Source organism: Apteryx mantelli, chromosome 14 (genome assembly GCF_036417845.1).
Source record: "Apteryx mantelli isolate bAptMan1 chromosome 14, bAptMan1.hap1, whole genome shotgun sequence".
Taxonomy (NCBI): Eukaryota; Metazoa; Chordata; class Aves; order Apterygiformes; family Apterygidae; genus Apteryx; species Apteryx mantelli.
The window spans coordinates 11,215,970-11,243,713 of NC_089991.1; the positions used below are offsets into that span (position 1 = coordinate 11,215,970).

A 27,744-nucleotide genomic window follows, 5' to 3' on the forward strand; every position below is an offset into this window, starting at 1 on the left:
TCCTGTGCAAAGCTTCCTCGTACCTGTGCTATCCTTCTTCCCATGCCAAAGCTAGCTCCGGTATTTCTGTAGTGCTCTGCATAGCGCACCGAGTGCTGTCACAGGGTTTAGTAAGGGAATGGGAGATTTTTGGCATCCCATCCCAAAAGGGTCAAGACCTGGTACATTTGTGGATGCACTTGGGGACAGAAATGCAGCTTCTCCTATGACTGTGACATCCAGCTCTTGTTCTCACCATGCTTCATATTGAGCGTATGGAAACAGAATTCAAACAGCTCTAAATTCACCTATTTCAATATAAAAAAATGGCAGAGTTTCAGAAAAATTTACAGACATATACTCGTGGCCTGAGTGAATAGAAAAGCATCTCCGAGTATTTATATTAGCAGAGTGCACAGCAGGAAAAGTTGAGCCATGCTAATGGCAAAGCTGCCAGTGTATTTCTGAGTGACTGGCTTAATAGCACGGAGTGGTGCGCTCGTTCTGCTGACCCACGCCACACTGCTGTTCTGCGCTCTACAGCTTCTTTAACTCTATGGCAATCGGGGCCTATATATCACAGAAGAATGGAATTTACACATGGTCAAACCTTGCATTACCCATAGATCACTCAAAATTATAACCTTGAAAAATACTACAGCCTCACCTTCTTCACGATCATATTAAGGCTTGCAGCTGGAAATAGGGTTCGCCACTGGAGTTCTAACATCCAGGATAAAGCAGCAATCATTCAGATGAGCAGTCATGCTGAAGCTACTTGTGTGCACACCTTGTACATCACCTCTCACACTACCCACAGTCTCTAATTCACATATATTAAAATTTTCAGACATTGGTATTTTTATAACATTTAACTAAAGCTAAAAGAAAACAGATAAGCCGATAAAACAAGAAGTGTAACGCATCACTTCTCTATTACTCCCCTTCTCAGGACTTTTACATATACAAATAGTTTTGGAAAAAAAACATGGCAATTCTGACATGCTTTGACTTCAAGATTACTCTTATGAGATGAAGTTTAGTGGCATGTCACAGGGATATACTGCATTATTCACATGCAGTAACAGATTGTGCTGGTCTCTTCCCTGTTTCTTTAGCCTTTCACTGAAAGAAGATTCCATAATTTTTCAAACAGTTGAGTCAGATTTGCAAAGTCTGCACATTCTTATAGAGCCCACAAGCATTTAAAACATCAGCTTTTTTTTCCCCCTAAGTTTGGTTCCTTTTTTTTGTCTAAACAAAGTAGGAAATGCCAGAATTGGCCAACATTCTCTTTTTTAAATGACCAGCTTGTGACCCCCCAATATTTATACAGTATGAACCATCAATCTCTGCAAAACCAAGCCTTTTAAAAAAAGAATTTCTCAAATTAGGTGCTCAGAAGTCTAAACTTGCTGTTGTAAATTCTGACTAATAATAAATCTACCAGTGATTCCTGCCTGCTCTACTTCACTGTTAATCTCTCTTCATACTTTCTGAAAGTGCACTTCTTGCACTCTAGCAAATGACACTTCTGAGAAGAATTTTGCATTTTTCTGACTGCAGCAAAAGATATGGAGAGTGGCTGATGGGTCTTGATGGATAACATGTACACTAGCAGCCACCCAGAATACTTACTTCTGAAAAGAAGGAATCTGTGCAAAGTGGCCTGGATAGCTTCATAAATCAAGGCCACATTGCTAAATCCTGACAGCTACTAAAAATTAAGGGATTGTCAGTTTTAAGGATTGGTCCTACAAAACTCTTGTAATCACTCTTTCAGAAGAGCCATGAACTCCATTTGGGGAGTGAAAGAACCATTATATGTAAGTATTCAGTGACCTCTGTCAAAATTTCAGCCCAGCTCTTGAAGATTAATTTTGCTATTTATCACTCTAAGTAAAAGTCAGCAGAACCAAAGATGTTTCTTCTGTTTATACCAAATATTTTTTTAGGAAATGCCAAATGAAAAGCATTTCATTTGTTGTGGAATCTTTTAGTCCCATTGGCAGGTTAGCCAGTGTGTAACCTGTAATAGACTGGACAAGGAAAGTCAAACTCTAGGGAAACAGCATGCTCTTTGCTTCACTCAGAAACAAGGAACTGACATCCAGCTACAGGAAAGCTTCCTCAAAAAGATGATTATGAAAACAACACTCTCTTTGGTATGGCACCGACATTTTGACATACTGCATGAGTCAGAGAAACAGTTTTAATCTGTATTTGAGCACCTTTGCCTGAAAAACTCCCATTGCATTGACACGGCTTCCTCTTTCATGCCACATCAATTCACAAAGTATAATGCAACATCACTGAATATGTGTGTCTATTTATTAGAGGTCACAGCATAAAATATGCAAGCACCTTGAAATATATTTCAGACTGTGATGGCAGGCAGAGTGACTGAATATGTGTCAGAGGTTTATGATGAACTCTAAAGTGTCTTCATTTCAGAGGCTGCATCTTTTTTTATAGGCAACCTTTATTACTTGATTTATTCCTTCTATCTGTAACTAACATCTAGACTCATAGGTTTAGACTCCTAGTGTGATGTTGCTTGAATACCATGCATCTTAGAGCTCTGCAAAATGTTCTGGCAAAGTCATTGCTTGGTCCTCTCTCACTGTTCAGAACAATGCCGATGGATAGATAGATTAAAGGATATCTCATTGCTGAGCTGAGAACCCCTAAAATCAACATATTTAGTGGGCATTTTAGAAAATTTGTGACATGCTAAGCATGAAACAGGAGGTAAGGAGTAGCAGAGATTCAGCGTTCCATTGTCCCCTCTCTTCAGCAGTACTGCCCTTGGTGTTTTCAGCAAGGTATTTTTTGTAAAAAACTAGGCATGAACTGATACTGAGAGTGACAGGTACATGCAGGAACAGAGCTTACATGAATGAGGAATGACTCTAGATACAATCAGCTTGAATCTATATAGCAAAAGCTGAGCATTTATGGAAGTATGCAACACTCACATGGGCCAAGTTCCACCCTAAGGCAGCTGCGAGATAAAGGTCTGAATTCAGGACCTGTGTTTTTTCCAGATGTGCAGCTCCCCCAGAAATGCATACAATGTGTTTACAAAAGGCCTCATTAACTTGAAATTAATTACACTGAAGTGATCAAGAGATGTAAACTGCTATGCAAGTGCATCTTAATGACACGACTTCAAATGGGAACTTTTTTGAATAAAGGCAAAATATTGCTGCAGGATTTAGTCTGTTAATACTAGCACCAAAAACACATAGTTAACCCCATATTACTAAAATTTCCATACTTCAAAAAGTATCAGTGAACTAAATCAGTACCTGCAGTATGATAAAAACCTAAAGCTTCAGATTTGGCTAGGAGTAGGTAGGTATAGCCTGAACTTGCCTGCCATAGCACTGCTGAGATTTGCTTTTCCCACTGTGTTCCCAGCACAGTTCCTTCTGTCCCATAGGAACAAGAGTTGATAATCCGGCACTGAGTGGTTTGGAGGCTTTAGATAGAAATGAACAGCAATTATGTAGGACTTCATTTTGTACCCTAAAAGGACATGTCAGAAATGCCATTTTAAACTAATTAGAAGCGTATAAACCAGATAAAAGCTTATGGCCTGTTAAATTCAAGTAGTTTTTAACCAGGGATCTTTGCAGATGGCTGAAATCTCAGGACCTTTTCAGAATTTTCTCTGTGCTTTCTAGGTGATCCTCCTGGCAGCACTTAGGGGTCCAAACTGAAATTCTTCATGTTTATAAAAAAGCTGCCATCTTTACAGACAGACATCAGCTAATCCATGTAAGATATCCTGTTTTTTTAAGAGACTTTCACTGCAATGTGAGTTTATTCCACACCATTTCACATGCACACTTTCAATCATACCTTGTGGGTCGTAAGAGAGAGAATTTAATTTCAGAAGCCTTAGAAAGCAGTAATAATCTTTAACCTCTGACACTGCATGGGAAGATATGGTATATTTTCTATCAAAATGAACAGTTCTAATAATCCTCCATTAATATCCATTTATATTTATTACTACTTCATTAAAGTTAAGATGCCAAATCCTTAAGAAAAAAATTAAATTGACATATTATGTTACTTCTTGCTCTGTCTTATAAAATGTTAATACTTCAGTAACTGGGCAGGACATGGCATATTTTTATCATTGTCACACATTTTGTCACTAGCAGCATAAACCCTTTGTGTCTTGCTTTCTGCCCTTATTATATCAAGTATAAGCAGATTTTCATTGAGTTCACTGGCAGGGAACATCTCCTTTCGGCAGCATATCCCCTCATTACTGGTCCTCTCAGCTGTGCTGCAACCCACCAGGAGGCCATTTCCCTTCTGCTTTACAAGCTCTTTTATGATACTAGATGACCTAAGTCTGGGGTTTTTTTGGTTTTTTTTTTTGGTTTACTTTCTTGCTTGATTCCCCAGTGTCACTTTATAGCATCTCCTCAGCCAGCCTTCCCACAACTGCCCTTAATAACACGAAACCAGAGAAAGAGGGGGAGAACGTGTTTCTTGTCATATTGTGAAAGGCAAGAGAGAACTCATGGACTGAGGTCAGCTCAACACGAGAGACGGCGAGGCGGGCTGCGAGTTTCAGCCGGTGAAACAGCTGCCAGGTCTCATGAGCCCGACCCTGGTTCGTTTGTGTCCCGTGATATTTTAACCCAGAGAGGGAAGCTCCTCGCCTCCTGCAGCTACCGCCCACGCACCAGCAAATTTGCTGCCCCTCTCTAAAAACTCGGGCTGCGCTTCGAATGTGTTTCTCCAGCTTCCTTGGAGCCAGTCGCCTGCTTTCTGCCTATTACTGGGTTGTAATCAAATTTCTGCTTCCTGATCTCCTGCATGGCCCTACAGCCACGTGACACTCTGAAATACGCACTTATAATAGTCATTTGGCTTCTTCTATCCAAGGACACATTGTCCTCGTGCAGCTGAAGTGAAACACTGTTATTTTACTTGCCAGTAAAGCAGCATATATGCACTGGGGTGTGTATTTATAACAGCCACCTCGGGTGATGGAAGAAATGGTGGCTGTGACTTTGCCTTTCAAACGAGCTATGGTCCACCTTTCAGATGGTGCTTTCCCATCTTTGCCCAGATGAAACTTTGCTGTTTTTTTCAGCTAGTCACACTGAAAAGTCCCCGCTTGGCTGGGAACCAGAGCTGGGGACTGCCAACCTCAGACACGTGGAAACGAGACAGCGGTGTCTGAGGCCTATCAACTTCTCTAAGATTGAGATAAGAAAGAGGAAGCACCCAGCAGCATCTACACAGCCAGAGCTGGCTGGCAATGCAGGCACCAGGAGCTGCTGCATTTCCCATGCCTTGCTCCATGGGAGATGAGCATGGAGCAGAGGCAGGGTCGGGCACCAGCTATCTCCAGGCCAGTGATGCTGAGCCACTCGCTGCTGAGCCCAGACAGCGCACAGCAGTGCGCTGCTCATGCTCATGCACTAGCAATATTTTATTATCCTCCCAGAAGAAGAAGAGAGCAGGGGAGGAACTGAGTTGTATGAGGATCACAAAGACTCAAGGTGGGACATCTGGCGAGCCACACTTTGCTCATGATGGTACCCAATGGCACAGTCCAGCTCTCACCAAAGCTCCCTAGTGAAAGAAATACTAATGGCCTTCCAAAGGAGATCTAGACAAACCTGGTACCTGAGGTTTATTAATGTCAGAAGTTAGCTGAAAGGTTTGTCTAGGCCTGCATGCTGTCTCTGACAGAAGCAGGCAGTAACAGATGCCTGAGGAAGGAGTATGAGAAGCCGGCAAGAACAGAGCAGGTCTTGCCTTCATTTATCCTCCCGGAGCTTCAGGTGTTTCTTCAGCCACTGTCCAGACCAGTGGTTGATAACCACTGATAAACTTGCCCTCCATTAATCTAATTCCTTTTATAACCCATTTGGTCTGCAGAACATCCTGTGATAACAAGTCCACAACTTAAATATGCATTTGCTTCCCTTGTTAGCTTTAAGCCTGTCACCTGCTAATTAAATTGGATGCCTAAGGTCTTCCTCAGGATGGGCTGATGGCCACCAGGTTTGTTTTCCTGTCTGAATGCTTGCAGGATCTAAGCATGGTCAGCTCCAGCACTTGTGGTTTGGTGCCATCCACACAGCATTTATAAAGCAGGTGTATGCATGGAAAACTAAAGGATTCTGTTTTCAGAGCTGAATCTGCATATGTATTTTCAATTCCAACCTGTGGCAATAGCTATGATTTGCCGATAGAGCAAAATGACAGCTTCCCATTTAATGAGCCTCACCTGAAGTACAATGAAGATATGGCAGCTACTCCTGACACTGGGCTTGCACGGTACACTGCTGAGAGATAAACAAGCCCACTTCTTGCTCTAAGTACTGTCCCACCACCTGAGGGACACAGATTTTAAAGCTGAGTCATATTTAGAACCGGGTTCTCATCAGACATGTGCTGCCTATGTGCTGAGAGGCAGACCAGAGCCCAAAAACCATTCGAAAGCAGGGACTGACATTCCTTTTGTATGACCACAAATGTCTCTGACCAACGCTACACGCTAGGAAGTTAATATTAGTCAGAACAGCCAGAGGTGCCACAATAACTGATGGGATAAATCCATACTACAAAATATACCTGAAAAGTAGAGCAGCAGCAGCAACCACATGTTAAAAAAGATAAAATCAATTCAAGTCATGAAAAATGACATAGCTACTCCTGTTTGGCCTAGAGAAAACAACTCCATGATACATAAATTCAGAATAAAGATTCTGTAGGCATGGTGAATATTTATGATTCTTCTTAGTAAGTATACAAAATACTGCTTTCAAAAGAAAGAATCCCATTATAGTTATAGATACATTTTTCTTCTAGCTTTAATATGGTTATACAACAGCTATTGATTCCTGACTGTTTTACAACAGCTATTGATTCCTGACTAGTCCAAAGCAAAATTAGTATGTCTGTAAAAGCGTCCTTTTTAATCACAGTGGACTTGTACAGCTCAATGTACCTCACTCAACCTAAATATTAAGTATGGTTGCTTTGATACAGCCTAACCCTCAGGCATATGCGGAAAGCAGTAGGAAACAAAACCCCGAGGAACTCCTAACTTGGGTAAGAAAGTGTCTAAACTGTCCTTCCCTATTTTGTGCCAAGTTAATGAGAAGTCAGTGTTAAATAGTCCATTTTAAGGAAGCTAGCTCATAAATGCTGCCCTTCAGCAGCAGTCCAGCTGCTGCTGGCTCAGTCCAGCCGGAGTTGCTGGGCTGAGCTTTGCATGGCCGCAGGTAGTGGGAGTTTTGTTGGAGAAAGTGCTCCAAGGCTGGCATGCAAAGTTTCATTTGGGATATATTTACTTCTTTAAAAGCAGTACCGAGTGCTAAGTAAGGCAAAGATTTATTTTACTTGTTTTCCTCTTCACTCCAGTTTTTAGAAGTGTGGGATATATGGTTGGAGAGGACTATAATCTGGCCGTACTCCCTTCCTGTGTCATCTCCTAGGCTTGGTGAGGAGCACCTGAGAGGATATGCAGGCCACATGGCACATCCCCTGTGCTGGCCAGGCCCCTGTGAGAGGGTGCATGGCAAGTCTCACAGCTTAACCTACCCGGTCGCCCCACACTTCCGCAGCAGGAGAAATAGGCCTCCAAGGATCTAAGGCTCAACTCCTACAAAATAGCACAGCTAATTTCTAGGCAATTCCTATTGATAAAAATTCCATTTAGACACTTGAAAGAAAGCTACACATTTTTCTATCAAAAGTAAATACAGTGCTCAGGGGATTACATTCCTCTCATTTCTTTAAGACAGGGACTGTGTTCAAAGGAAACTCTCCTTTTCTTCCGAACTGTTTAGTCATTTTGAACACGATCACATCCTAAATATCACAGAATTTGCACAGGAATTAAAGATGGAATTGGGATCATAGTGATACGTGGGTAAGGTGTTTTCCTCGCCTCCTTTTTGTTTACTTCTATATTTCACGCTTGGTATCTTTGGTAAAAATAGCTCTATTTCAAGTACAAATGTTATGATAAAACAATCATTACTGAAGCTCTTACAGATGATTACAAATGCCAAATCTCACACCGACACGCAAACTGATCTACTGCTCTACATAAATACATCACTAGCAAGGCTGTGCAGCAAGAGGAACATGTTGCCCACCTGGCACTGAAACAAGCATGCTGGTTTGCTGCCCTTCTTTCTCGGTAGTTGTCTAATGATTGCTTTTAGGACATTTATGGTTGCAGGTAGTCAATAACCTGCAGATCCCATTATAGCCAACACCACAAAAATGGTCCTGAGAGACTGCAGACCAGATATTCCTCCTGGAGCACAAACAATAAAATATTCTACTCCTGAACATAGTAGCCCTGCTTAATCATTAGCAAAATGTAAATGAAAGGCAATACTTTCTATAAACATCTGCATTCTAGAGGCTAGAGGCTATTTTTATCATTTTCTGTAAGACCTTCCAAAAAACACCACCTCAGGGAGCAGACTAAACTAATAGACATATACATCATGTTAGAATGGGTGTCACCACATCCTTTTAATCAGTGCACAGTCAATATTCGGTATTATATGAATAACTAATTAGTTTCTCAACTTATTTCCACAGATGTCATTGCAAAATCTATCTAAGGAATGTCATCTGCACTTCAGAGAAGGACAAGCATTGTAATTAAGTATTAAGCCTTTTCACCGGTATGAGTCTGCCATGAAGTGTGAAATGGCTATAACTCACATTTTTAAGACCCTGCATTTATTAACATCCATTTTCTACTCAAGGTTAGTGGTGTGCCACACAGAGAGTGAAAAGAAAAAAAAAAAGAGTCTACATTTTTGTATTACTCAAATGGATGTATGTGCATATCTGCCTGTACAGATTGGTCACACAGATAGGGCTTCTCTCAAGTCCCAAAGGATCTGTGGCTCATACACCTCTGTGAGCTACACTAGATAGTTAGATGAATGCTCTGATTATGGAGCAAGTGATATCTGGCTGTTGAAAGCTAATGACTATCATGGGCACAACACACTAGGCAGAAAACAGATCTTGAGTACAAGAAAGATACTCAGTCTGAGATAATGGTCAGGATTGATGATTAGTATCTCCCCAGAAGCAGGCTTTGTTTGCATGATAGGAAACCACTACAGAATAAATGCAGAGAGAGAGAGTATTGAACCAGGTTGTTGTATTCGATTTGGAGCCCAGGAAAAGTTAAACTGTTCCCTCTCTAGAGAAATGTTGCAGTAAATATACATTTGTTGTGGTTATGCTGCTTAATTATATACAAAAGGAGAAAAGTCTTGTGTATCCTCCCACCAACCCCCAAACAAGGGAGAGATTTCCACTGCTCCCTATCCCATGTGCTATAACACTTGATAGCAATTTAGGTATTTAGAAATCTTCCCCTTCCCTACTGCCTCTCTTCCACTTCTCCAGAAGGGCCATGTAGCTCTGATGGGACATGCCTGCTCTCGCACCCATGAACATGTGCCCACACATTTCTGCTGTGCAAGGGACACATGAGCATCTGAAGAAAGCAACACACCAGACTGACGGCTGCTCAACTACACGTTTTGGCCTTCTTTCTTCCTAGTTTGAGCCTATCTAATTTTTTACATCAGCAATATACTGCACTCAATACACCTCCATGCCAAGCTCCTGTTCTTGCCAAGCTTGCTTTCACTGTCCATTAGCTATCCTTAAAGAGGATCTGCCTGCCTGTGCACAGATCCCATTAGCAGCCCCGCGAACAGGGCAGTGCCATGATTTATACAGCTAGGATAAATCAGCAAAGCTCTGTCAACGCCTCTGCCGTTTGCCAGGTGTGGACCTTCCAATGATCTGATCCACACCAAGCTTCCACTGCTAAAAATGGGGTGGGAAAGGAAGACAAGAGCTAAATCCCCCCTTCTGGGTGTGAGCTGTGAAAGAGGTGAAGGCCATTAAGAGAAGATTTGCTATGACAAGGAGAAGGAGCAGCAATCCTCCTTTGCAATAAGAATATTTTAACAGATGGAAAGGCCCAGCAAGAAACTGCCTTTGTAAGCCAAAGTCTCCTCTCCAGCGCGCTGTATGAGGAACTCCGAATACACTGTCTGCAAGAAGCCTATGGAAAGACTCCCTCTGATTTGGAGGAGGCTTTGGCCTGCCTTCTATACTAGAGGAACAGGTAGACCTTTAAAGGGATGGCAACAGGAGGAAATGTTAAAGCAAAGTGGCTGTTGCTGTGAAATCAGTGTGAGTTCTCCTCCGAGAAAGTCTCATCCAACAGAGAGCATTTCAGGGAGTCCTAGCTGTCATAAGAAACCTGTCGGATTGGATGCAGTCTCCTAGACTAGTAAATGGAGAGTGATGAGGATTTCTGTCATGTGCAGGAATGGGTTAACTGCCCCTCAGAATGACTGAGAGCCCCATAGTGGTGCCAAGAGGGTTTCTGAAATCATCAGAAACTAGTCAGAGCAGTGAGTAGGGGGCTCTGCCTGGTCTATCTGTGTCCAGTTGGTTTCTTCATGTGGTGGCTGTTGCAGGAAAGGGCGAAAGACACCGAACGAGCATGAGTGGTCATGCCCCACAGTGCTGAAGAGAATATTTAGCTAATGGGCAGGGCAGCTACAGCACATTGATGAAAATTTGTCTAGCTCAGAAGGTGAGTGGCTCTGTCCTGCACCAGCCGACACAAAAAAGGCAAAGAGACCCACTGGCAAATCTGGAGGAGTCTTGTTACGGTATACCACTGCGAAAGCAGTAAACATTTCGTTCAACAGGATGGTTTTGCTCCCCTGGACACTGTGAGCAGAGCCCTCCTAGGGCTGGAGAATTTAACATCTCTGCTGAAATGCTGTATTTTAGTTTGAATGGTCAGATAACAAGGAAAATTCAAAAGAAGCTCATCAAAGTCCGTTTAAATTAGCTTGAACTTTAGAAACCAGGAACCTGCTTTTTTGTTTTAGTTGTATTCTAATAGATCTGTGTTGACTTTAGTGGAGATAGTCCTATAAATCCCATCCCTGTGTGTGCCAAAAGAAAATAATTATCAAGTATTTGTTAAAATGTGAAAAGTAAAACTCACCTCAAGGCAAAAGTCTGTTGTTTTTTAAGCTGGTAGTACTCTACCAAAATATAGGGGATTGAATGGTATAACACAGAGAAGAATTGTATCTTTTCCGGTAAATCAATCAGAAAACAACACCAGCTAGATACAAGGCTGTATAGACCATTTTCCCATTGCTGACACCTCACTGGAATCCTCATGTGTTTACTGTAAACTAAACTGTGTTTCAGTATCGTAAAATATCCTTTAATAAATGACTTCCATTACCCACCAATTACTTCCTCTTTAGCACCATTTTTTTTGCATTTCCTCTAATTTTTGTTCTGTTAATCTTTATTAATGTAATGGGTTTTAGACAGAAACATTATTTGTGTTCCTACTTATTGAAAATGTCTCTGCTGCCTTGTGAAACAGTTGAAAGAAACCTTAATTTGATATGAGTTATTATTTTACAAAATGAGTATTGTTATATTAGCTGAGCGTTGTATTTAAACTGCTTTTGGCTACAATGGGTCTCACTTGGACTATTTGGATAGTTCAGTACTGTACACGGTAAGGTAGAATTGCACTAATAAAATCAAATTGAAAGTGCATTTCATCTGCCATTTGGTACTTTCAGTGCTCCATAATTAACTTTGGACAAAAATTACCCCTTCAAGCCCAAGAGATTAATTCTCCCTTAACTATATTTGCATATCACAGGAAAAACAGTCATCCCTTGGTCTCCCGCTGTTGGATGAGCCGTCTACTGGATTCTTTTAACCTACAGTAATTGTGGATGATTTCCAGGTCTGTGCTTGCTCCTCACGGAATGAATTTCATTCTATCTGATCTCTTTTTATTCAACTCTGGGGACAGAGATGCCCTAAACCAGAGCTTTTCAGCTAATTCTTACACAGTCTACTGAGTAATTGTAGAGATCTCCATTTGGAGGGAAACAGCTTTCCAGCTACACGGTGCCTGGCACAGGGGGACGCTGGGGACGTACTTCGCTAGCTCTGCACACAGGAGCTGAGGAAGGGCTCGGCTCATGTCCCAACAGCGCTGTGCCCAAGCCAGTCCCTGCGGCACCACTACAGGGTCGGGTAAGGCCCTCAAGTTTCTGTGACCTCACGAAGTCACACCTGCGTGGCAAGCAACGTCCTCCTGGCTGTTTCTCATATTGCACTCACTTTCTTTTTTTTTTCTCCCCCAAATTATTTTCCTTCTTTCTCACTCTTTCTCAGCTAGTCTAGCCCTTATCCCTGGCCTCGGCAGATGTGTCAATGGCAGTGAGAGCACTAGGCTTGTGGTAGACGGACTGCTTCTGTTAGCCTCTTTGGCATATGCTTGCCTTTTGGAAGAAGATAAAAAGAGGAATGCAGGTGATTGATTGATCGCTGTAGGGGTCAAGGAAAGGCTCGCAAGACAGGCTCTTACTAAAATACTTGGGCACTATTAAAACAAAGCAACCCAGTGAGAAAAGGGTATCTTGGATCCAACCTTTACATAGGCGATCACAGTAAGCTATGTCACAACACCTACCAGCATCGCAAAGAGCCAATGAAGCTCAGTACAAATATTTCAAAGCCCATCCCCAACAAGTCTCTCAAGCTCTGCCTCTGAATTATTTTGGGATGTTACTGAATGGCAATGTTAAACAATCAAAAAATTGAAGATAATTTGAGTTTGTTTGCCTTTTTACTGTTTTTGACAAATCTAACACCCAGTAAACACCTGTCAAAACTTTCAAGACTCTGAAATTACTTTAAGTGAGTAAAAACCTGAAAATGTTCACAAAAATATATTAAATAATTTTTCAACCACTTCTGCTCATAGGTCATTACTAAGGAATAGTCTAGATCCCAAATAGAAAACATGTACAACAAAACCGACCCCTCCACATTCTTACTATAACTGGGCTGAACAGGATTTTAGTTATGTGCCACATACGCCTTTGTGTAGCATGGGAGGGAGTCATTGAAAACTTGCTGGAAAAAAATCAGCAGCAAAGTCCAGACTGGTGTCAAACAAGCACCAAACCAATTCTTGCAGCCTTATGGCTCTTTGATGGGTTTAGTGCTTAAGAAAAAAGTTATGCACACATTGCCACCTTTATTTTTCCCCGTCTAAAGGGCTGCAGACACAAATGTTTCAAAAAGTACACTCAGAAAAGAGGACCACACAGAGCTTGCTGGTGACCAGAGAGGACAGCTACCTTGTCTGTTCCTCAGAAAGTTGACTATCTTGTAAAGCAGCCAGCTACTAATAAATGAATTAGGCTGTATGAACTGAAGACCATTCATCAGCTAGAAGGGGACAGAAAGTCTGCTGAGAAGGTGTGTGCCATCACTTGGGACATATCAGTCTTCATGACATGTGGGCATGACTGAAGGCATTTGGGAGATGGGAGAAAAAGAAGCAAAGAAACAGAGATGGCTGGCACTATGGCATATTGCCTAACTTGAAGGGGAAAATCAGTTTGTTTATTAAGTAGAGAAGGAAGGGAAAGAAGACATACAGATGGTCTGACTCCCAGGGGTGACAGGAGCAGTTGGTCTCCTCTCTTTTTGGTAGTGACAGTTGTTGTCACCTTATTTTGAAGTTTCCTAAAGAAAAAGTGAGAGTCAACATGATCCTGAAAAGAGCAAATGGATAAATCACATAACTAATCTTAACCATTTGGTCTAGGAAGAGTGATCTAGGGTGGAGGCACCTCACTATAGCCTGCAATAGCTGACTGTGCATTTTCCCCTATAGGAACTTTACCCTAAGGAGGAAAGAAAGGCTTGCATTGTTTATTACAGGAAACACCTTTTAAAGTCAAACCAGCTACTGAGCACATGTTTATAATACTGCTCTCCTGGTGGTGTACAGCAGCTCAGGACCCACAGGCTGCCGTCTCATTCAGTCCCATGTCACTGCAGCATCTTTTTAAGTAGACTAAAATGACATCTTACGTGCACACACTGCTATCAGTATAGGACGATGCCAGAAAATGCCTCCCCAGAGTAGGATTATTTCCTCTATGAACTCTGTGTACTGTATCAAAAAGGCACCGTTTCACCTAAGAAGCAGTCAGTGCTCCAACAAACTTGTGTACGTGTAGAGAGCGAGGGATGAATGCTTCCTGGTTTGGTGAGCAATAGAGCATGCTGCTCTTGGCAAACCTTGCTGTCTCCACACAGTGCTACCATTGCCTTTTTTTCTTTTCAGGATGGTGGAGAACACATTTTATTTCTGTCAAGAGATAAAGTTTTCAAAAGCACATCAAATGTTTTACGACCTTCTAGACCCTTTTTTCAAAGTAAATCCTTTTTACTTTCAATGGCTTTCTCCTTAAAAAAGAAAAAAACCCTCATCAGATTCTTTAAAGGATTTTTTTTAAATAGTCCACTAATTTCAAAGAAAGTCAGTTATCTAACAGCTCTCTACGCAGAACAAGTGAAATAACAGTATGAATTTAAAGCAGATTAAACATTCTGAATCAAACTCTTGAATGGATACTGCCATTAATTCACCTCAATTTCATTTAGCTTAATTCTCTTTGGAACAGAAGTACACTCAATCACATTAAGGTCACTTTAATTCATATTTGTCCCCTTCAATGTGACGCTTTACATTTATTTGGATTAACTCCTCACCCATTTTTAAAGAAGTCCTAAGTAACTGCAAACTTGGACTTAAACCACTAGCAAATATGGGACCTGGTTTTGTAAGTTACTTACGTGCTATTGGATATTATAACCACAATCTTGATTTTTTTTTTTTTTCTGAAAATGGCAGCAAAGATGGGCTGTTTGTCACCCAAACCTCACCTGCAAGTCCACCCAATGTCTGACCGTTTCATTTGCCTGCTATGTCTGGAGAAGAGGAGGCTGCATGTGCTCTGCACTTCCCTACCGTTCCCTTTCTGGGGATCTTTCTGCCACAGGAGATGCTGGAGCTACCTAAGCTGTTGTGTGGCAGGCTGAACAAAGACCCTTCTTCTTCTTTTTTAAAAAGAAAGCATACCAAGATAGTAAAAAAGTCAAGGCAGTGTTAACGTCACTGCACACAGAAACAGAACAAACTTCCGTAACAAACTGAATCACAACACCACTGCACTTTTTATCTGACATGTGATCCCCCACAGTGCAAAATGGAAAAAATTAAGAGTGTTTCTGCACAGAAAGTGAGAGATAGTAACAGACTCAAGAGAAGGCAACCAGGATATTCTTCATCTTCCACTGTGATCTCGCTGGGCCATAGCGATCCCCAGTATCAGAGCAGAGAGAGTTAACGAGAGGCCCTCTCCCATCTCAGTGCATCCACAGTAAACCTGCGGCATTCAGACACAACTTGAGCTGACTTAAGGTCTTTATCCTCAGCAGTCTCCAAGGAAGGAGCATTTGCAACCAAAGATCTAGTGATAAGATGTCCTTTTGGAGACTTTTCCCCTTTTTCTCTTTTTTTAAGCAAGGATAATTTGAGCATTGATGGCAACTGCTACAGTCCTCAAGGACAGAAGATTTCAGAAGACTTAGTCAATAACATATTAGGCTATACAATTAGGCCACTGGTAACTGCTCACTTTTTGAGAGACTATTCATCCAAACTAGCCTGCAGGGCCACACTTAAAAACATTTTATGTATATATAGAGATATATCTATATATGTAAACATATAATGCCCAGCATTAGCTTGAGGGCAAAGCTAATTCTCAAGAGCTGTGCTGTTTATTCCTCCTGATACGTTGCTGTCAGCAAGTGGTATTTCTCTGAATGTCCACAGTGACATCCATGCACAGCTAGACCTTGTGTAGGTCAGGAGGGTTTGTATTTCTGCAAGACAGATAATTCTGCCAAAACATTAGTCTTTTGTCTGCTGTTACTCCCTGTGATTCAGCACAGATCCCAGTACCTCCCTCCATAGCCAGAGAAAGATTTCTCTACTTCTTTTCAAAGGCTGAGCCCAGGGTAAGTAGAGCATGTTACAAAGGAGAAATGATGCCCTCACGACCCATGATTTCCTTTAACTCGGTCATATTACATGCAGAAATGACTCCCAGCACAATTCCAACAAGGTGCCACCGAGTTACCTTTAAATCATATTCCAAAATTTACCTTAGTTCCTTGAAGGGGTCTGCCCTGACATTGGGAGTTTCTATAGATTTAGGGAACACTGTGCCTTCTGCTCCTGAAATCACAAAACAAAACAGAAGACAAATTGTCAATATTATAAGCTGTTATCAGGGGAGTGATTGTCAAATCATACCTAGGCACAATTTAACCCATCACCTGACCCATTTCTCTCTTGCACGCATCCCTTCTGTCCCCAAGAAAAGCCAGACCTCGATCATTTTGGCTGCCTTGATTACAACTGGGATTTGCCTGTAAACTGCACCTCTGGCTGTAAAAGCAGCTGCTTGTTTTCTGAGTGTGGGAAGTATTTGCTGACACAATTGATGTCGGGAACTTGGAAAAAATACCCCCTTGGCAAGTATCCACCTAATCCAGCTACATCCCTCATTTGTGAATCCGGACACACGTCATGAAATTTTTTCTTTCGTTGGCCTCTGAGAGATACTCAAAGGAGGAAACCAAGTTTTGGCTCAGTCAGTGCCAATGTCTCTCAGGTCAGGCTGTGCTCCTGCCTAGGGAAGAGGAGGGAGGTGTCCACCGAACAAAACGCAGTCGAGCAGGCAGGAGACTGCTGTCCAGCTCCAGCTCAGCCAATGATTTGACGTGTGACCCAGAAGTCATTTAACTTCTCCTCATTTTGCTCTTCTCTTAGAGACAGTGGGAAAAACAGCACTATCCTCATTTGCTGAATATTGTCAGATCTCTAGCTGTAAACTACTACGTAATATTAATAGCTTTCCTGAGTTTCAAGCCACTGCAATCCTCTTATCTGATCACCTGCATAACACAGGCTGGGCACTTCCACCCAGCCATCCCTGCACCAGGTCCTGTGTACACTGTGACTGAGCCACACTGTATTTTTTTAGAAAGATATGCTCTCCCAATTTAATTGTTTTAAGCCAAAGACAGCCCATGACATTCTCTGGTATGCCATTCTAATTGTTCTAATTTAAAATGTCTAATTGTTCTAATTTAAAAGTGTGCATCTAATCTGAATTTGTCTCACTTCAGTTTTCAGCCGCTAAGTCTTCTTGTGTCATTGAGTGCAAGACAATAGGCCCTGCACGAACACAAACCTTCACCCTCTGTAGATATTTACAGACTGTGGCCAAACCACCTCAACTTTCTCTCTGATTTGCTGAATAGTAACAGGTTTCAAAATCATTCACTGTGAGGCAGATTTTCTGGACTTATTATTGCCTCAGGACCTTTTACTTATACTATTTGAGATTGCTCTTAATATGTGCTATTATAATTGTTACCCATGTGCACTCTAGAAGTCACCAGTATAGAATAAAAAATGTTCTGAGATGATGCACAACATGTGAACACAACATTTTTCTTATATAACTCATGCTATAAGGGAGAAACACTGTGACTTCAACAAAATTGTATTTTGCTTGCACTGAAGTAAATGAACCAAGCTGTCCTGCTGCATTAAAGAAAGAATCAGAATGAAAATAAGCACTTTAACATTTATAGCACAAAAAGCAACTCCTGTTTTTTAACCTAGAGAAAAACAAAGTAATCTTAAAGATGATAAAAGCAGTGTAAAGTTTGGGTATTGAAATTGATCCTATGGCCCAATATAGATATTTAGCTCTTAACTTTACTATAAGCCTTCATCGTTACAAGTTGTAAAAAGCAGCCGTAACTTGCCAACCATGAAGGTTATTATTATCTGATCTGTCCTCTCCGAACAGTTTCCAGATGATTTAAGTCTCTGCTTATCCACACAACTGGCCTGGTTATTAGCTTTGCTATGAAACTTAGCAAAAGAAGCAGCCTGCACACATCTGCATAATAAAACAATGATTTCTGAGGTGAGGAAGATGAGAAAGAGCAGCTGCAGAGATGCACATAAATATTCTTGCTCCTCTTCCATTTTTATTGCTTAAATGGGGACTTTGTTTATGCTGGCATTTGTAATTCATTTTTACAAACTTTTTTAGCTGTATTATGCAAAGCCCAAAATAACAAGCTGTAAGTAACCAGAAATGCCTGCAAAATAAGGAAAAACTTCTGCATATTCCTAATGATCTGGAGTTTTAGAAGCTTTCATTATTTAATTTAAATGCAGGAAGCAATTTTGGAAACAAAGCCACTGGTGATGCCAATGCAGTGATTTTGGGAAGGCTGAAAATAAAAAGTCTGCTATTCCTTTCATCCACCTCCTTGCTTTCCTATCCCTTTACACTACGCTAAAATCCTCTTTTGCAATACTTGAAATTTTATATACCTTAAATGTGCCCACTCCCACTCATCCTCTCTCTACCATGCTGAAGAGTCAGTCTCGGTCTTTGCCATATGGAATTGCATTCTCATTGAAACAACTCTTTTGGGTAGATTCAACTACACTGGACATTTGTGTCAAAGTTTGGCTCTTTTCCACTATGGGATTCCACGGCCAGACTTCACTAACGTCAACACTGGACTGTATTGAAAGTGAAGCCACTAGGTTGGAGCAAGTGACCTCATTCAGTATTTTCATTAAGGGCCTTGGCACAAAAAGAAGGAAAGTTTGAAGGAAATGTGCTGTTGACAGCGAGTTTGGCTGTCTCGCCTATGCAGAGGAGGACTGGGATGCTACGGAGGAATAACTGAGTGACCCTAGGAAGCTGAAGAACAAAGAGAAGGTGAAATTTAAAAATACGAAGTGCAAGATCATGGGCTTAGAAAGGAGTAAGAATTTCTGCTCCATGTTGGACACTCCCTGGATGGGAATGTCAGTGGATAAAGGCCTACGCATGATTCATGTCAGCAGGACAAGGCCATAGGGAAGGCAAACATGATCTTCAGCTGAAAGGGAAGAGACCAGTCTCACAGGGACATGAAAATACTCACATTATTGTAAGAAGAGAAACTACCATACAGCTGCCAGCTCATCCTCATTTGAGGAATGTGTGCAGAGAGGAACCATTACATTACTGAAGCAACAGAAAGCCTAGCCTACAGAAGACTGGAAGGACTTGCGTTTTTAGCCTAGCAACATGACGGCTAAGGGAAGGGGGGGAGGGGGGGGAAGAGATATGAGTGTTGTGTATAAATACTTTAGGTGGATAAATAACATGAAGGAAAAAGAACTTCTGGCTCTAGGCCAGTGTTGGCAGGAGAACAAGTGGCTATAAATTGGTCCCAAATACATCTAGAAAAGAAAGTAGGTGAATTAGAGCCACCAGAAGAGCAAAGATGGGAACTGCTTTTCAGTTAGATGGGACAGACAGCCTAACTGACTTGACAAGTTCATGACTATGAAATGTTGGATCGCTAAAAATAGGGGACAAGATTTGCTAGATCAGAAGATGCCTTCCAATCTGGAATTCCCCTAGTCTTATTTTCACTATTTTCTACCTGAGGAATACTGGGTTGTGTCAGAGAGTATTAATGTACAGCTCCAATAGCTGAAGACTTTGGTGTTACAGTCTCCTTTCCCAGTCAAAGCTACTGCGTCTGTCTTTTCCCTTTGCTGAGCATAAAGCAAAAGCACATGTAAATTAAATTTGCTATTAAATAACATAGCTTCTGCATCCTGAGTTATCTGTTATTAAAACATTTGCTATGCATAATATAAAACTTCTACTTCAATGCAAAGTACTGAAAGCATTTTTTCACCTTGTGAGACTCTCTGCTGCTGCTAAAGGTAACTTACCTACGATCAGCCAAAGACAGTTAAGAGAAAACAATCATATAATTTATATTTAAACATGCTGTACTGTACATCCTCAGGTAATAAATTATTCTTTCTCACAGTATTATATCAGGGAGCCTTCTATTAAAAGCCATACCTACCGATTCCCTCTTCTGACACTGTGCAATTTACCACCGATAAATGTTCATAAACAGTTTGACTGAAAAATCCATAAAGCCATTTCAGCTTTATTTTAAGTTCAATTTAATGTCCCTCAAAAATGATTTCATCAATGTGTTTCCATTAGCTGAGTCTCTGCCCAATAACTTAATTCCACACAATCAGTCAGGAACTTATAGAGCATATGACAGGATCTACCTGAAGTGTTTTGAATCACCATAAAGATTCACTCAATAGCTTATTTTTTCCCCTCTAGTGCACCAGGTGTGGGGGCCCAATTGTCAAAGACCCCTGCATGCGTTCACTTCATGCAAGAACAAAAAGCAAGAGTTCTGTGGCAAGGGAACATTTGCTGTTCAATTTGGGAGTGGAAGGTCTTTTTCTTCTTTTGTTTGAGACTTAAATGAAAGACTGCATGAGAATAGGTTTGCCAAATAAGGGTTTGTATCTTTGCTTCCACTGGCAGTTTCCTAGAGGCCTACCGCCACATGCAGGAGACAGACTGGTTGAAGTTTTGACCACTGCAAGTGAGTTGCTGGAGTTACAACCAACCTCCCTCTTCCCGTTCAGCCCCCATGGCGGGACACTCCAGTGCCACGCAGCTGTTCTACCTCTTCTGAACAGCTTCAGCTCTTGCATGTGAAGACTTTGTCCTTTCTTGCTGCAGAGCATGTGCCTGGCACAGCAAGCCGCTCTAACTGTTTCCAGTGTGGAAGCAACAAAAAGAGCCAACAGGCTGGGCTTTGGGCAATCATCTTGCCCCATGATATGAATCCAAAACGTAGCGTAAAACAAGGCTTCTTTTTAATCCCAGTTTCCAACGAAACAAAGCAGAAGTATCACGTTCTGTGTGTGCATGTTGGTCTGCCAGTCTCCTGTTAAAGAGCATCTTCTGAACCTATAGCCTTCTTCATCTAAACTTGAAACTCTCTGATCAATCTCATCAGCTTTGTGCAGGAAGATCGGGAGATTGCTAGTGACCCATCATAAGAAAGGCTCTGTGTAAGCTCAGTGCTAGCCGGACACCAGCAGTTCTGTAGGGGAAAGAGAAGTTATGAATGCCCCAAGAAGGAAGTCAACCTCAACTGGAACATACATGTTCTTAACTGGTCATAAATCCAACCAGAGGAAATAGGCATCAACAGCTCTGCTCTCCAAGTTGCTGGTTGCTTTCACTGTGCCATGCAAAAGTGCCTGAGCTGCGTGATACTATACTGTTGCCTTCCCTAGTGCAAAGCGAAGGGCCATCCCTGCTCCCTCTGTCCAGAACTGGTCTCTAGCTGTTGTGAAGAGACACCAATCACATACCGCTCCCTCTGCACAAAACTCCTGCTCTAGACTTCCACTGCTATCAGCTGGAATGGAGAGAAGTACTCAAATGCAACACAATGAGAGTTATTTTCAACTAATGATTGATGCTTCTGTTGTCAAGGGAAGGCGGCAATCAGCTGAACAGCACTTGGGGCTGAACACAACTAGAAAGGAGAGAAATCAGGTCTCTGCTCAGGTGGAAATGCACCTGCTTAGCTATTCCCCATTTCTTTTCTTTTTTAGAAAACAACTTATTTCCTGTCTGTGTGTTCTTTACTCAGTAATTTCAGATCCATGGAACCCCTTTAGTGTTGCATATCTTCACTGCTTTATAATGAGATTGGGAGCACAGAGGCCTGAGACAAACTTGGTGATTATGTTGGCTTAAGTGTATCTTCTATTTATCACACTGCCTTAATGTAGTACTGTGAAAAGGAGGGGAGAAGGAGAAGGGTTTGCTGTGATTTCTTTCCAGATAAAATCAAGAGACAACGTATAGCGTTCTGATCTCCAGAAACTTCCTCCATTCCCACTATTATTGATCAGGGTGCATTCAGCAGTTTGTTCACAAAAATACCTATCTGACAAAGTCCTCTCCTCCGCAGGTCTCATCAGGGTAATATATGACAGTCTCAGAAAGGTGTCTGTGCAAACAGATTCCCAGGAAGCAAATCCAGTACAACATGGTCAGCAATGATTTGTGCCCACTTCTTTTAATTCGTAGCTTTAAAAGCCTTATTCACCCTTAATTTATGTTTTTAAATGGATGAACATAGTAATTGCTGTTGCTCCCCTTGAATCTGAAATCAATAAGAGTTCCATTTCAGGGTCCAATGGCAATAACATGGCTAGGTTAAGCCAGTCTACTGAACAAAAGCCATAAAACTTCATTCATGTTTGTTTCTAGGATAGTGTAAAAATGGTTCATTGCTTTGTTGGCACACCTTTATCATCAAAATGTTAGGTGGTTGTCCTTTTAAGGTGAATTTACTGAATAAAAACATATACATAATCAACAATAGCTTTTAATAAATACAGAGCATAAATTACTTAAAATCCTTTAGCAAAAATCTCTTACTCTCTTTCACATTTGTCCTCATATGATTTACTGACAATACAACAAGCATTTGCTTTTACACCTGGTATCTACAGAAAAAGATTCTTAAATGCTAGCAGTGTATCATCCCCCTTGGGAAGCTGGTATTGGCCAGCTTGCCCTCCCACCTGGGAAAACTCACTGGGCCACAGACACGTTAAATACACCAGCTTAGTATCTCTCCCCTTTCCTTCTTCTCATCATTCTTCATTACATTAGAGAACACCATTTGACTTTTCACTGTTTCCTGATCCCTTCTGCAGCCAAGCAGGAAAGTCCCTTGAGTACCCGAGCTTCATGTATGTGCTGGCACATCATCAGCGAAGCTGAGAGACTACGTGCTATCCACTGCCGTACTCACCTGCCCTGGGCATGATTTCAATAGCTTCCGCTACGATAGCGGCCTCTGCTGTGTCCTTCAGGAGGAGGATCCTCACTGCACAGAGAGGTGTTCTGCAAAGTGAACTGGCCTCTCTGTGCGCTTTTTGTGAGGGCTCCTCTGCATACAGGACACGCTTCCTCTCTTACACAACACACCGCTACCACTCACTTGGTTGTGAATCTTCCTCCCAGTTGGGAATTAGAGCCAGCGTACTGTTGCTGTTGCACTGCGTTGCATCTCCAGGTACAGATCTCAAAGCAGGAGCAAGGCTGTGGTTTACACTTAGTGACTAGTCAGGGAAACTCCCCACTGGCTTTCAGTTGGAGTATGTCTGAGGAAACTCCAGGACTTCAGGTTTTGGTCTTAGCTCTACATGCATATGGTGGGTGAGTCAGGAGGAGCCAGCCCGTACGCACTGGGCTCTGTCTAAGGCCAGGAGGGATCTCCTTGGGATTCCAACAGGACTGGCTTTGAAGTGTGGAGGAGAAGCACTTGTCTGACTCATAGCCTCAAAAAATGAACACAGACTTGTTTAAGTTGGAAAACTTGCAAACTATAAGATGAGATGCAAACTAGAAGAGGAGCATGTGGGGCATTAGTGATGTGTGTGCCTGTAGACATACGTTGAACTTCAGCCTAGCTTCAATGGCTGAATGTCTGTGAAATGTAAAGGCAATAACAGAAAAGAAAAGAGGCTTGTGTCCACACTGAGAAGACATACAAAGAAAGGTTGCCCCAACTTATGCTGACCTCTAGATACTTCCATCTTGACTAGGTTTGTGGTCCTTCGACACTTTTTCTGCCACTCAACAATACCAATGTCATCACTAAATCCATTTGAAGTTATTCTTGGCATTCCTGTGCACAGCACTAGTGTTGCAGAGAAATTCAGAAGAGCACCTCAAGTAGGAATACACAGTGGAAATTTATCAAGGAGAATATTTTTTCGCCTTCAAAGAGATCATGTTGTGAAGGCTGGAGAAGATGCTTAGGAAATAAAATATAAATCTACAGCACTTTAAAGCTTGATTTCAGTGTTTGGTAAGTGTACAGTATGTTTCACTGATAATCCTTCTGACATTTAATCAATAGTAATCTGATGCTGGTTGATTCTTCTTTTTCCTTAAACAGGATTAAGGCAACGCAATCTGAACACGCATTCCAGCCTAGACTAGAAGCCGATACACTTTACATAAATGCTGTCCTTTTTCTCTGGAATGCACTCTTAAGTAAAAGCAAACACAAGAAAAACTTCTCTGCAACCTCCCTCCCGACGCCTGTTGTTCTCTCTAACAAAAGACAAGTTTACAATCTGGGTGAGCGGATTTTGAAAAAGGAGGGCAAAGTTATTTGAATTTGCCATTAAAAGGAATGAGGAGCAGTGTCTAGATCTACCTGTTGCCTTCAAAGCAGCAAAGCAATCAGAAATATTCACTCAGGAATAGTATTCTTGCTCAAGCATCTAACAGAATGGAAGAAGGACTTAATTTGGAAGAAAGCATCCCAAAAAACCCATCCAAAGCTTTGGGAAAAAACCTAGCCACTTCAACCAAACCAAACAGTTTTATTCTATAGTTTTTGAATTCTTACTCTGTCACTACTGATTACAGATCAAATCACTTTTTCATGCCTGACTTTTAGTTTGATATGGCAATAGCACAATTCATAACTGAGAGTGCAAATGAATTTCCTTTTCTTGTGACTTTAATCTTTGACAGAAAATGTGTATTTTTTCCATTGCTTCTCACTTTGCAGTCTTTGCATAGATGTGGTGCTGAAAAACATCATGTTTAGCCAAAGAGATTCAATAAAACTCCAGGGACATGACTGAATGCTACAGACAATAGAGGATGTTTGCAGTCTTGGTGGTGCCAGTGCTAAAATCTTTTAGCTACACTTGTCAGAGCCTTTCACTAGTTTACTCATTTTATTTCCTGTCCCTTTTCCGTAAGACCAACGAGTGCATGACAGCTTGACAATCGCTCCAGGACTGCATTAGTATTACGGCTTAATTACCTACAGAGAGCGAGTAGCGAATGTTGGTAACCGCTTCCTAAAGAAGTTCATACATCTTCAGCAAAAGGTCAAATGCCTGTCTAAGCCTTGTGAGCAGCATGGCTAATGTGGTCGTGACACACAAGTTTCTCTTGCCAAGAGCACAGAAGGGAGCTCTGGAGCAACTGCTAGGTCCGGGTGCTTTTGGAGCAGCCTGAGAGAGCAGGTGCTCGTTTACAACTGGATAAACTGGGAAAGGCCTCTGGTGCAAAGCTGAAGGTACAGTGTTTGCTTCCAGAAGCGCAGCAAGGTGCTACGGCCACTGTTCTTGCAGCACCGAGCCCTCTTTTAATTAGATGGAACCTTCTCTTAACTCGTTTTGCATAGGAGTATCATAATAGGAATATGCTTCCATTTGCTAAAAAACAAAAAAAAAAAGGAAAATGAGTCTTGTGGCACCATATCTCCTTTGAAAAAGCTACATACAACTGCAGTAAGGACACATTGTTTCAGGAACACATACAAAATCTGCAGCACAAAGATTCAAGTTTGCCATTTACCCCCAGGCATAAAGTTGCAGCAGACGCAATGATAAGGCCAGAAAGGTCTTTGGCTCACATCTGATTTCAACACTTGGCTACAAAAGTTATTCAGGCTGCCATACACAAATCAGCAAAGTGCCATTTTGAAATCATAATGGTTGCTGTAAAGGGCAAGCGTGCATGTCCCTGACCCATAAATAATAGCTTCTGAAGAAGGGTACATGCAACAAAAACGCGCATTAATTCCTGAAAGTTTTTTAATTTCTAGATTACACTACCTTCTAAAATGATCCATTTTAGTCAAATAGCATTATGTATTATTTTCATTATGTACAACTAGTCTTACACTCATTAAAGTTACTCTGCTGTAAATATTGCAGCCAACACAAGATAAAAGTAACAGGCCAAGAAATCTTCTAAAATTGTAATGTTAGGGAAATGTGAACAGAGTCTGTTAACCAGTCCGGTATCGAAACTTCAGTTCTGTAGGGTTTCTTTTATTCCTCCCAAATCAAGTGAACACAAGGCTCGCTGAAAATGTTTGTGGATGTGAAGCTTTTGAGAAGCTGGGACAGTTTACACAAATATATTAGCTCATTCGCCTGCCCAGAGTGAGCGCTGAGGGCACTGCAAATGCTCTTCTCACCCTTCCATGGTAGTAACACCCCACACTTGTGAACAAAAGGTGTAGCAAATACAGAATATATTTTAAAAAAGCCAACAACCAAGAACAACAGAAAATCCGATCCCTTTTAAAAAGGTCCTTGTATGAGTAAATTATGAGGTCAGCTCTTCAATTATAAGCTTGGACTATGTTGCTTTAATTGGTGCTGTTCCTCCACTAAAACCTTTATAGGCCTTACTATATCTCTCTCCTAAATAAAATGCTAGAAACATGTCTTGGAATTAATTACTCCAAATGTTAATAAATTTGCAGTAACATCTCAACAGCTGACTCCTCTCTTCAGCTGCATTCCCAGGCACCTTCCTGAAGAGGAACCAGAACAAAAACAACTCCCCAAATAACATTTCAGAAAGTCTAACCAGCTACTAACACCTGCATACTTGACATACAGCATGAGGCGGGTCAGAGCCCAGGGGAATTTGCTACAGGTCCCCAGGGAGGGAACTGAAGTAGAAAGAGAGCTAAAGCCTAATGATTTGAAGGGAGGGCGTGAAGGGGTTGGCAAGATCGAAGGCGAGTTTTAGCCAGCGAGGGCGTTGGGGTGAACTGCCAACTGCAGGACAGGGCACGCGTCTCCTGCGGAGAAGCTACTGTAGTCTTTGTATTGGGAGATGAAAGCCATCCCATCACGCTCCAGATACCACTACATTAGCTAGGGTTTGCCACAGAAAAAGGCTTTAGCCAAGTCCTTATTATTAGGCCATATTAGGAGAAGAACTGATGCTACGAATGCCTAAGGGAGCGCCACATTTTCCAAGGACTCAGTCCAGTGTGGGACCCATTAGCTGGGGAGCAAACCCTGTATCCTTCCACTATAGGAAAGGGGCCTTGTGGTCTTCCAGTAAGGTAAGGCAGTAATCTTAATAGTGGTTAAATAGTACGATTGATCTGTACAACATTCAGTCCATCCAATCCTAACTCCCACACAAACTTTCCTCTACCACTCAAAACCAGGGACCGCAAATTCCTGTAAGCTACAGGAATGCATCCTTTTTTTTCTTTTTAAATCTTAGCTCATTGTGATGCATCTGGATTCCCAGCAATATTTAATCTTAAAAAAAAACACCAGTTCATAAATCCATCATAAATATTAATCACCAGAGTATTCTGGCAAGTTTCCCTGAAAACTAACTTCAAATAAAATCTCCAAAAAGATGTCAAGGCTCTTGGGAGAACTGACACTGTATATCATCAGATGTTGTCTTATAAGGCTAAATTAAGCATCTGACCAGAGTTTAATTTCTGTAAAAATTCATGGTAATTTAAATTGCTTTAGATTTAATTAAAAATGCTTTTGTATAGAGATAATAATGTAACTCTGTTAATTAGTATCAAGTGGCATCTAGAGGGCATATTTAAAAACTAATCTGGAGAATAAATAGAGCTAATTAACAGTCAGAATAATGCTTTGTGATTGTCCTTTGTTTATAAATGCTGTAACATTCAACATGCTGTTAAATGAAATTGGTAATCAATGCATATCAAAGTTATTTTTTAATGCTCTTTTAACTAAGGAGTATTTCTTATACACCACTTCTCAGATGATCTGAACGTGTTTTATTCCTGGAAGGAGGGAGGAGGCGGGGAAGGGGAACTGCTGTATAACGTACAACATGCGAATTCAATTAAGACCAGTTCATTCATCTCCCATAATGCAGAACTCATGGGTTTATGAGCCCACAGGGGATATCCAGCTAGGCATTAGTTTGCATCTACTTGGTGTTTGCCAAAATACAGTGCTGAGTGCGGCAGAGGCGAGCGCAGGGAACGCTTGCTGGCGCAGCTCCGGCACTTCAT

At 41.5% G+C, this 27,744-nt stretch overlaps 1 protein-coding gene across 15 annotated transcripts in view; it reads right to left on the minus strand.

Moving 5' to 3' along the window:
• The window catches only part of SGCD (sarcoglycan delta), a 400,728-nt gene that overhangs the window by 31,580 nt on the left and 341,404 nt on the right, over positions 1–27,744 (minus strand). For 14 of the 15 annotated variants that reach the window (XM_067304856.1, XM_013953712.2, XM_067304859.1 and 11 more), the window contains one exon: positions 16,111–16,183. In XM_067304856.1, the coding sequence (XP_067160957.1) occupies positions 16,111–16,183 (73 nt within the window). Of the gene's footprint in view, positions 1–13,526; positions 13,615–16,110; positions 16,184–27,744 lie in introns of all 15 variants that reach the window. The other variant, XR_010885637.1, reaches the window with a different exon arrangement.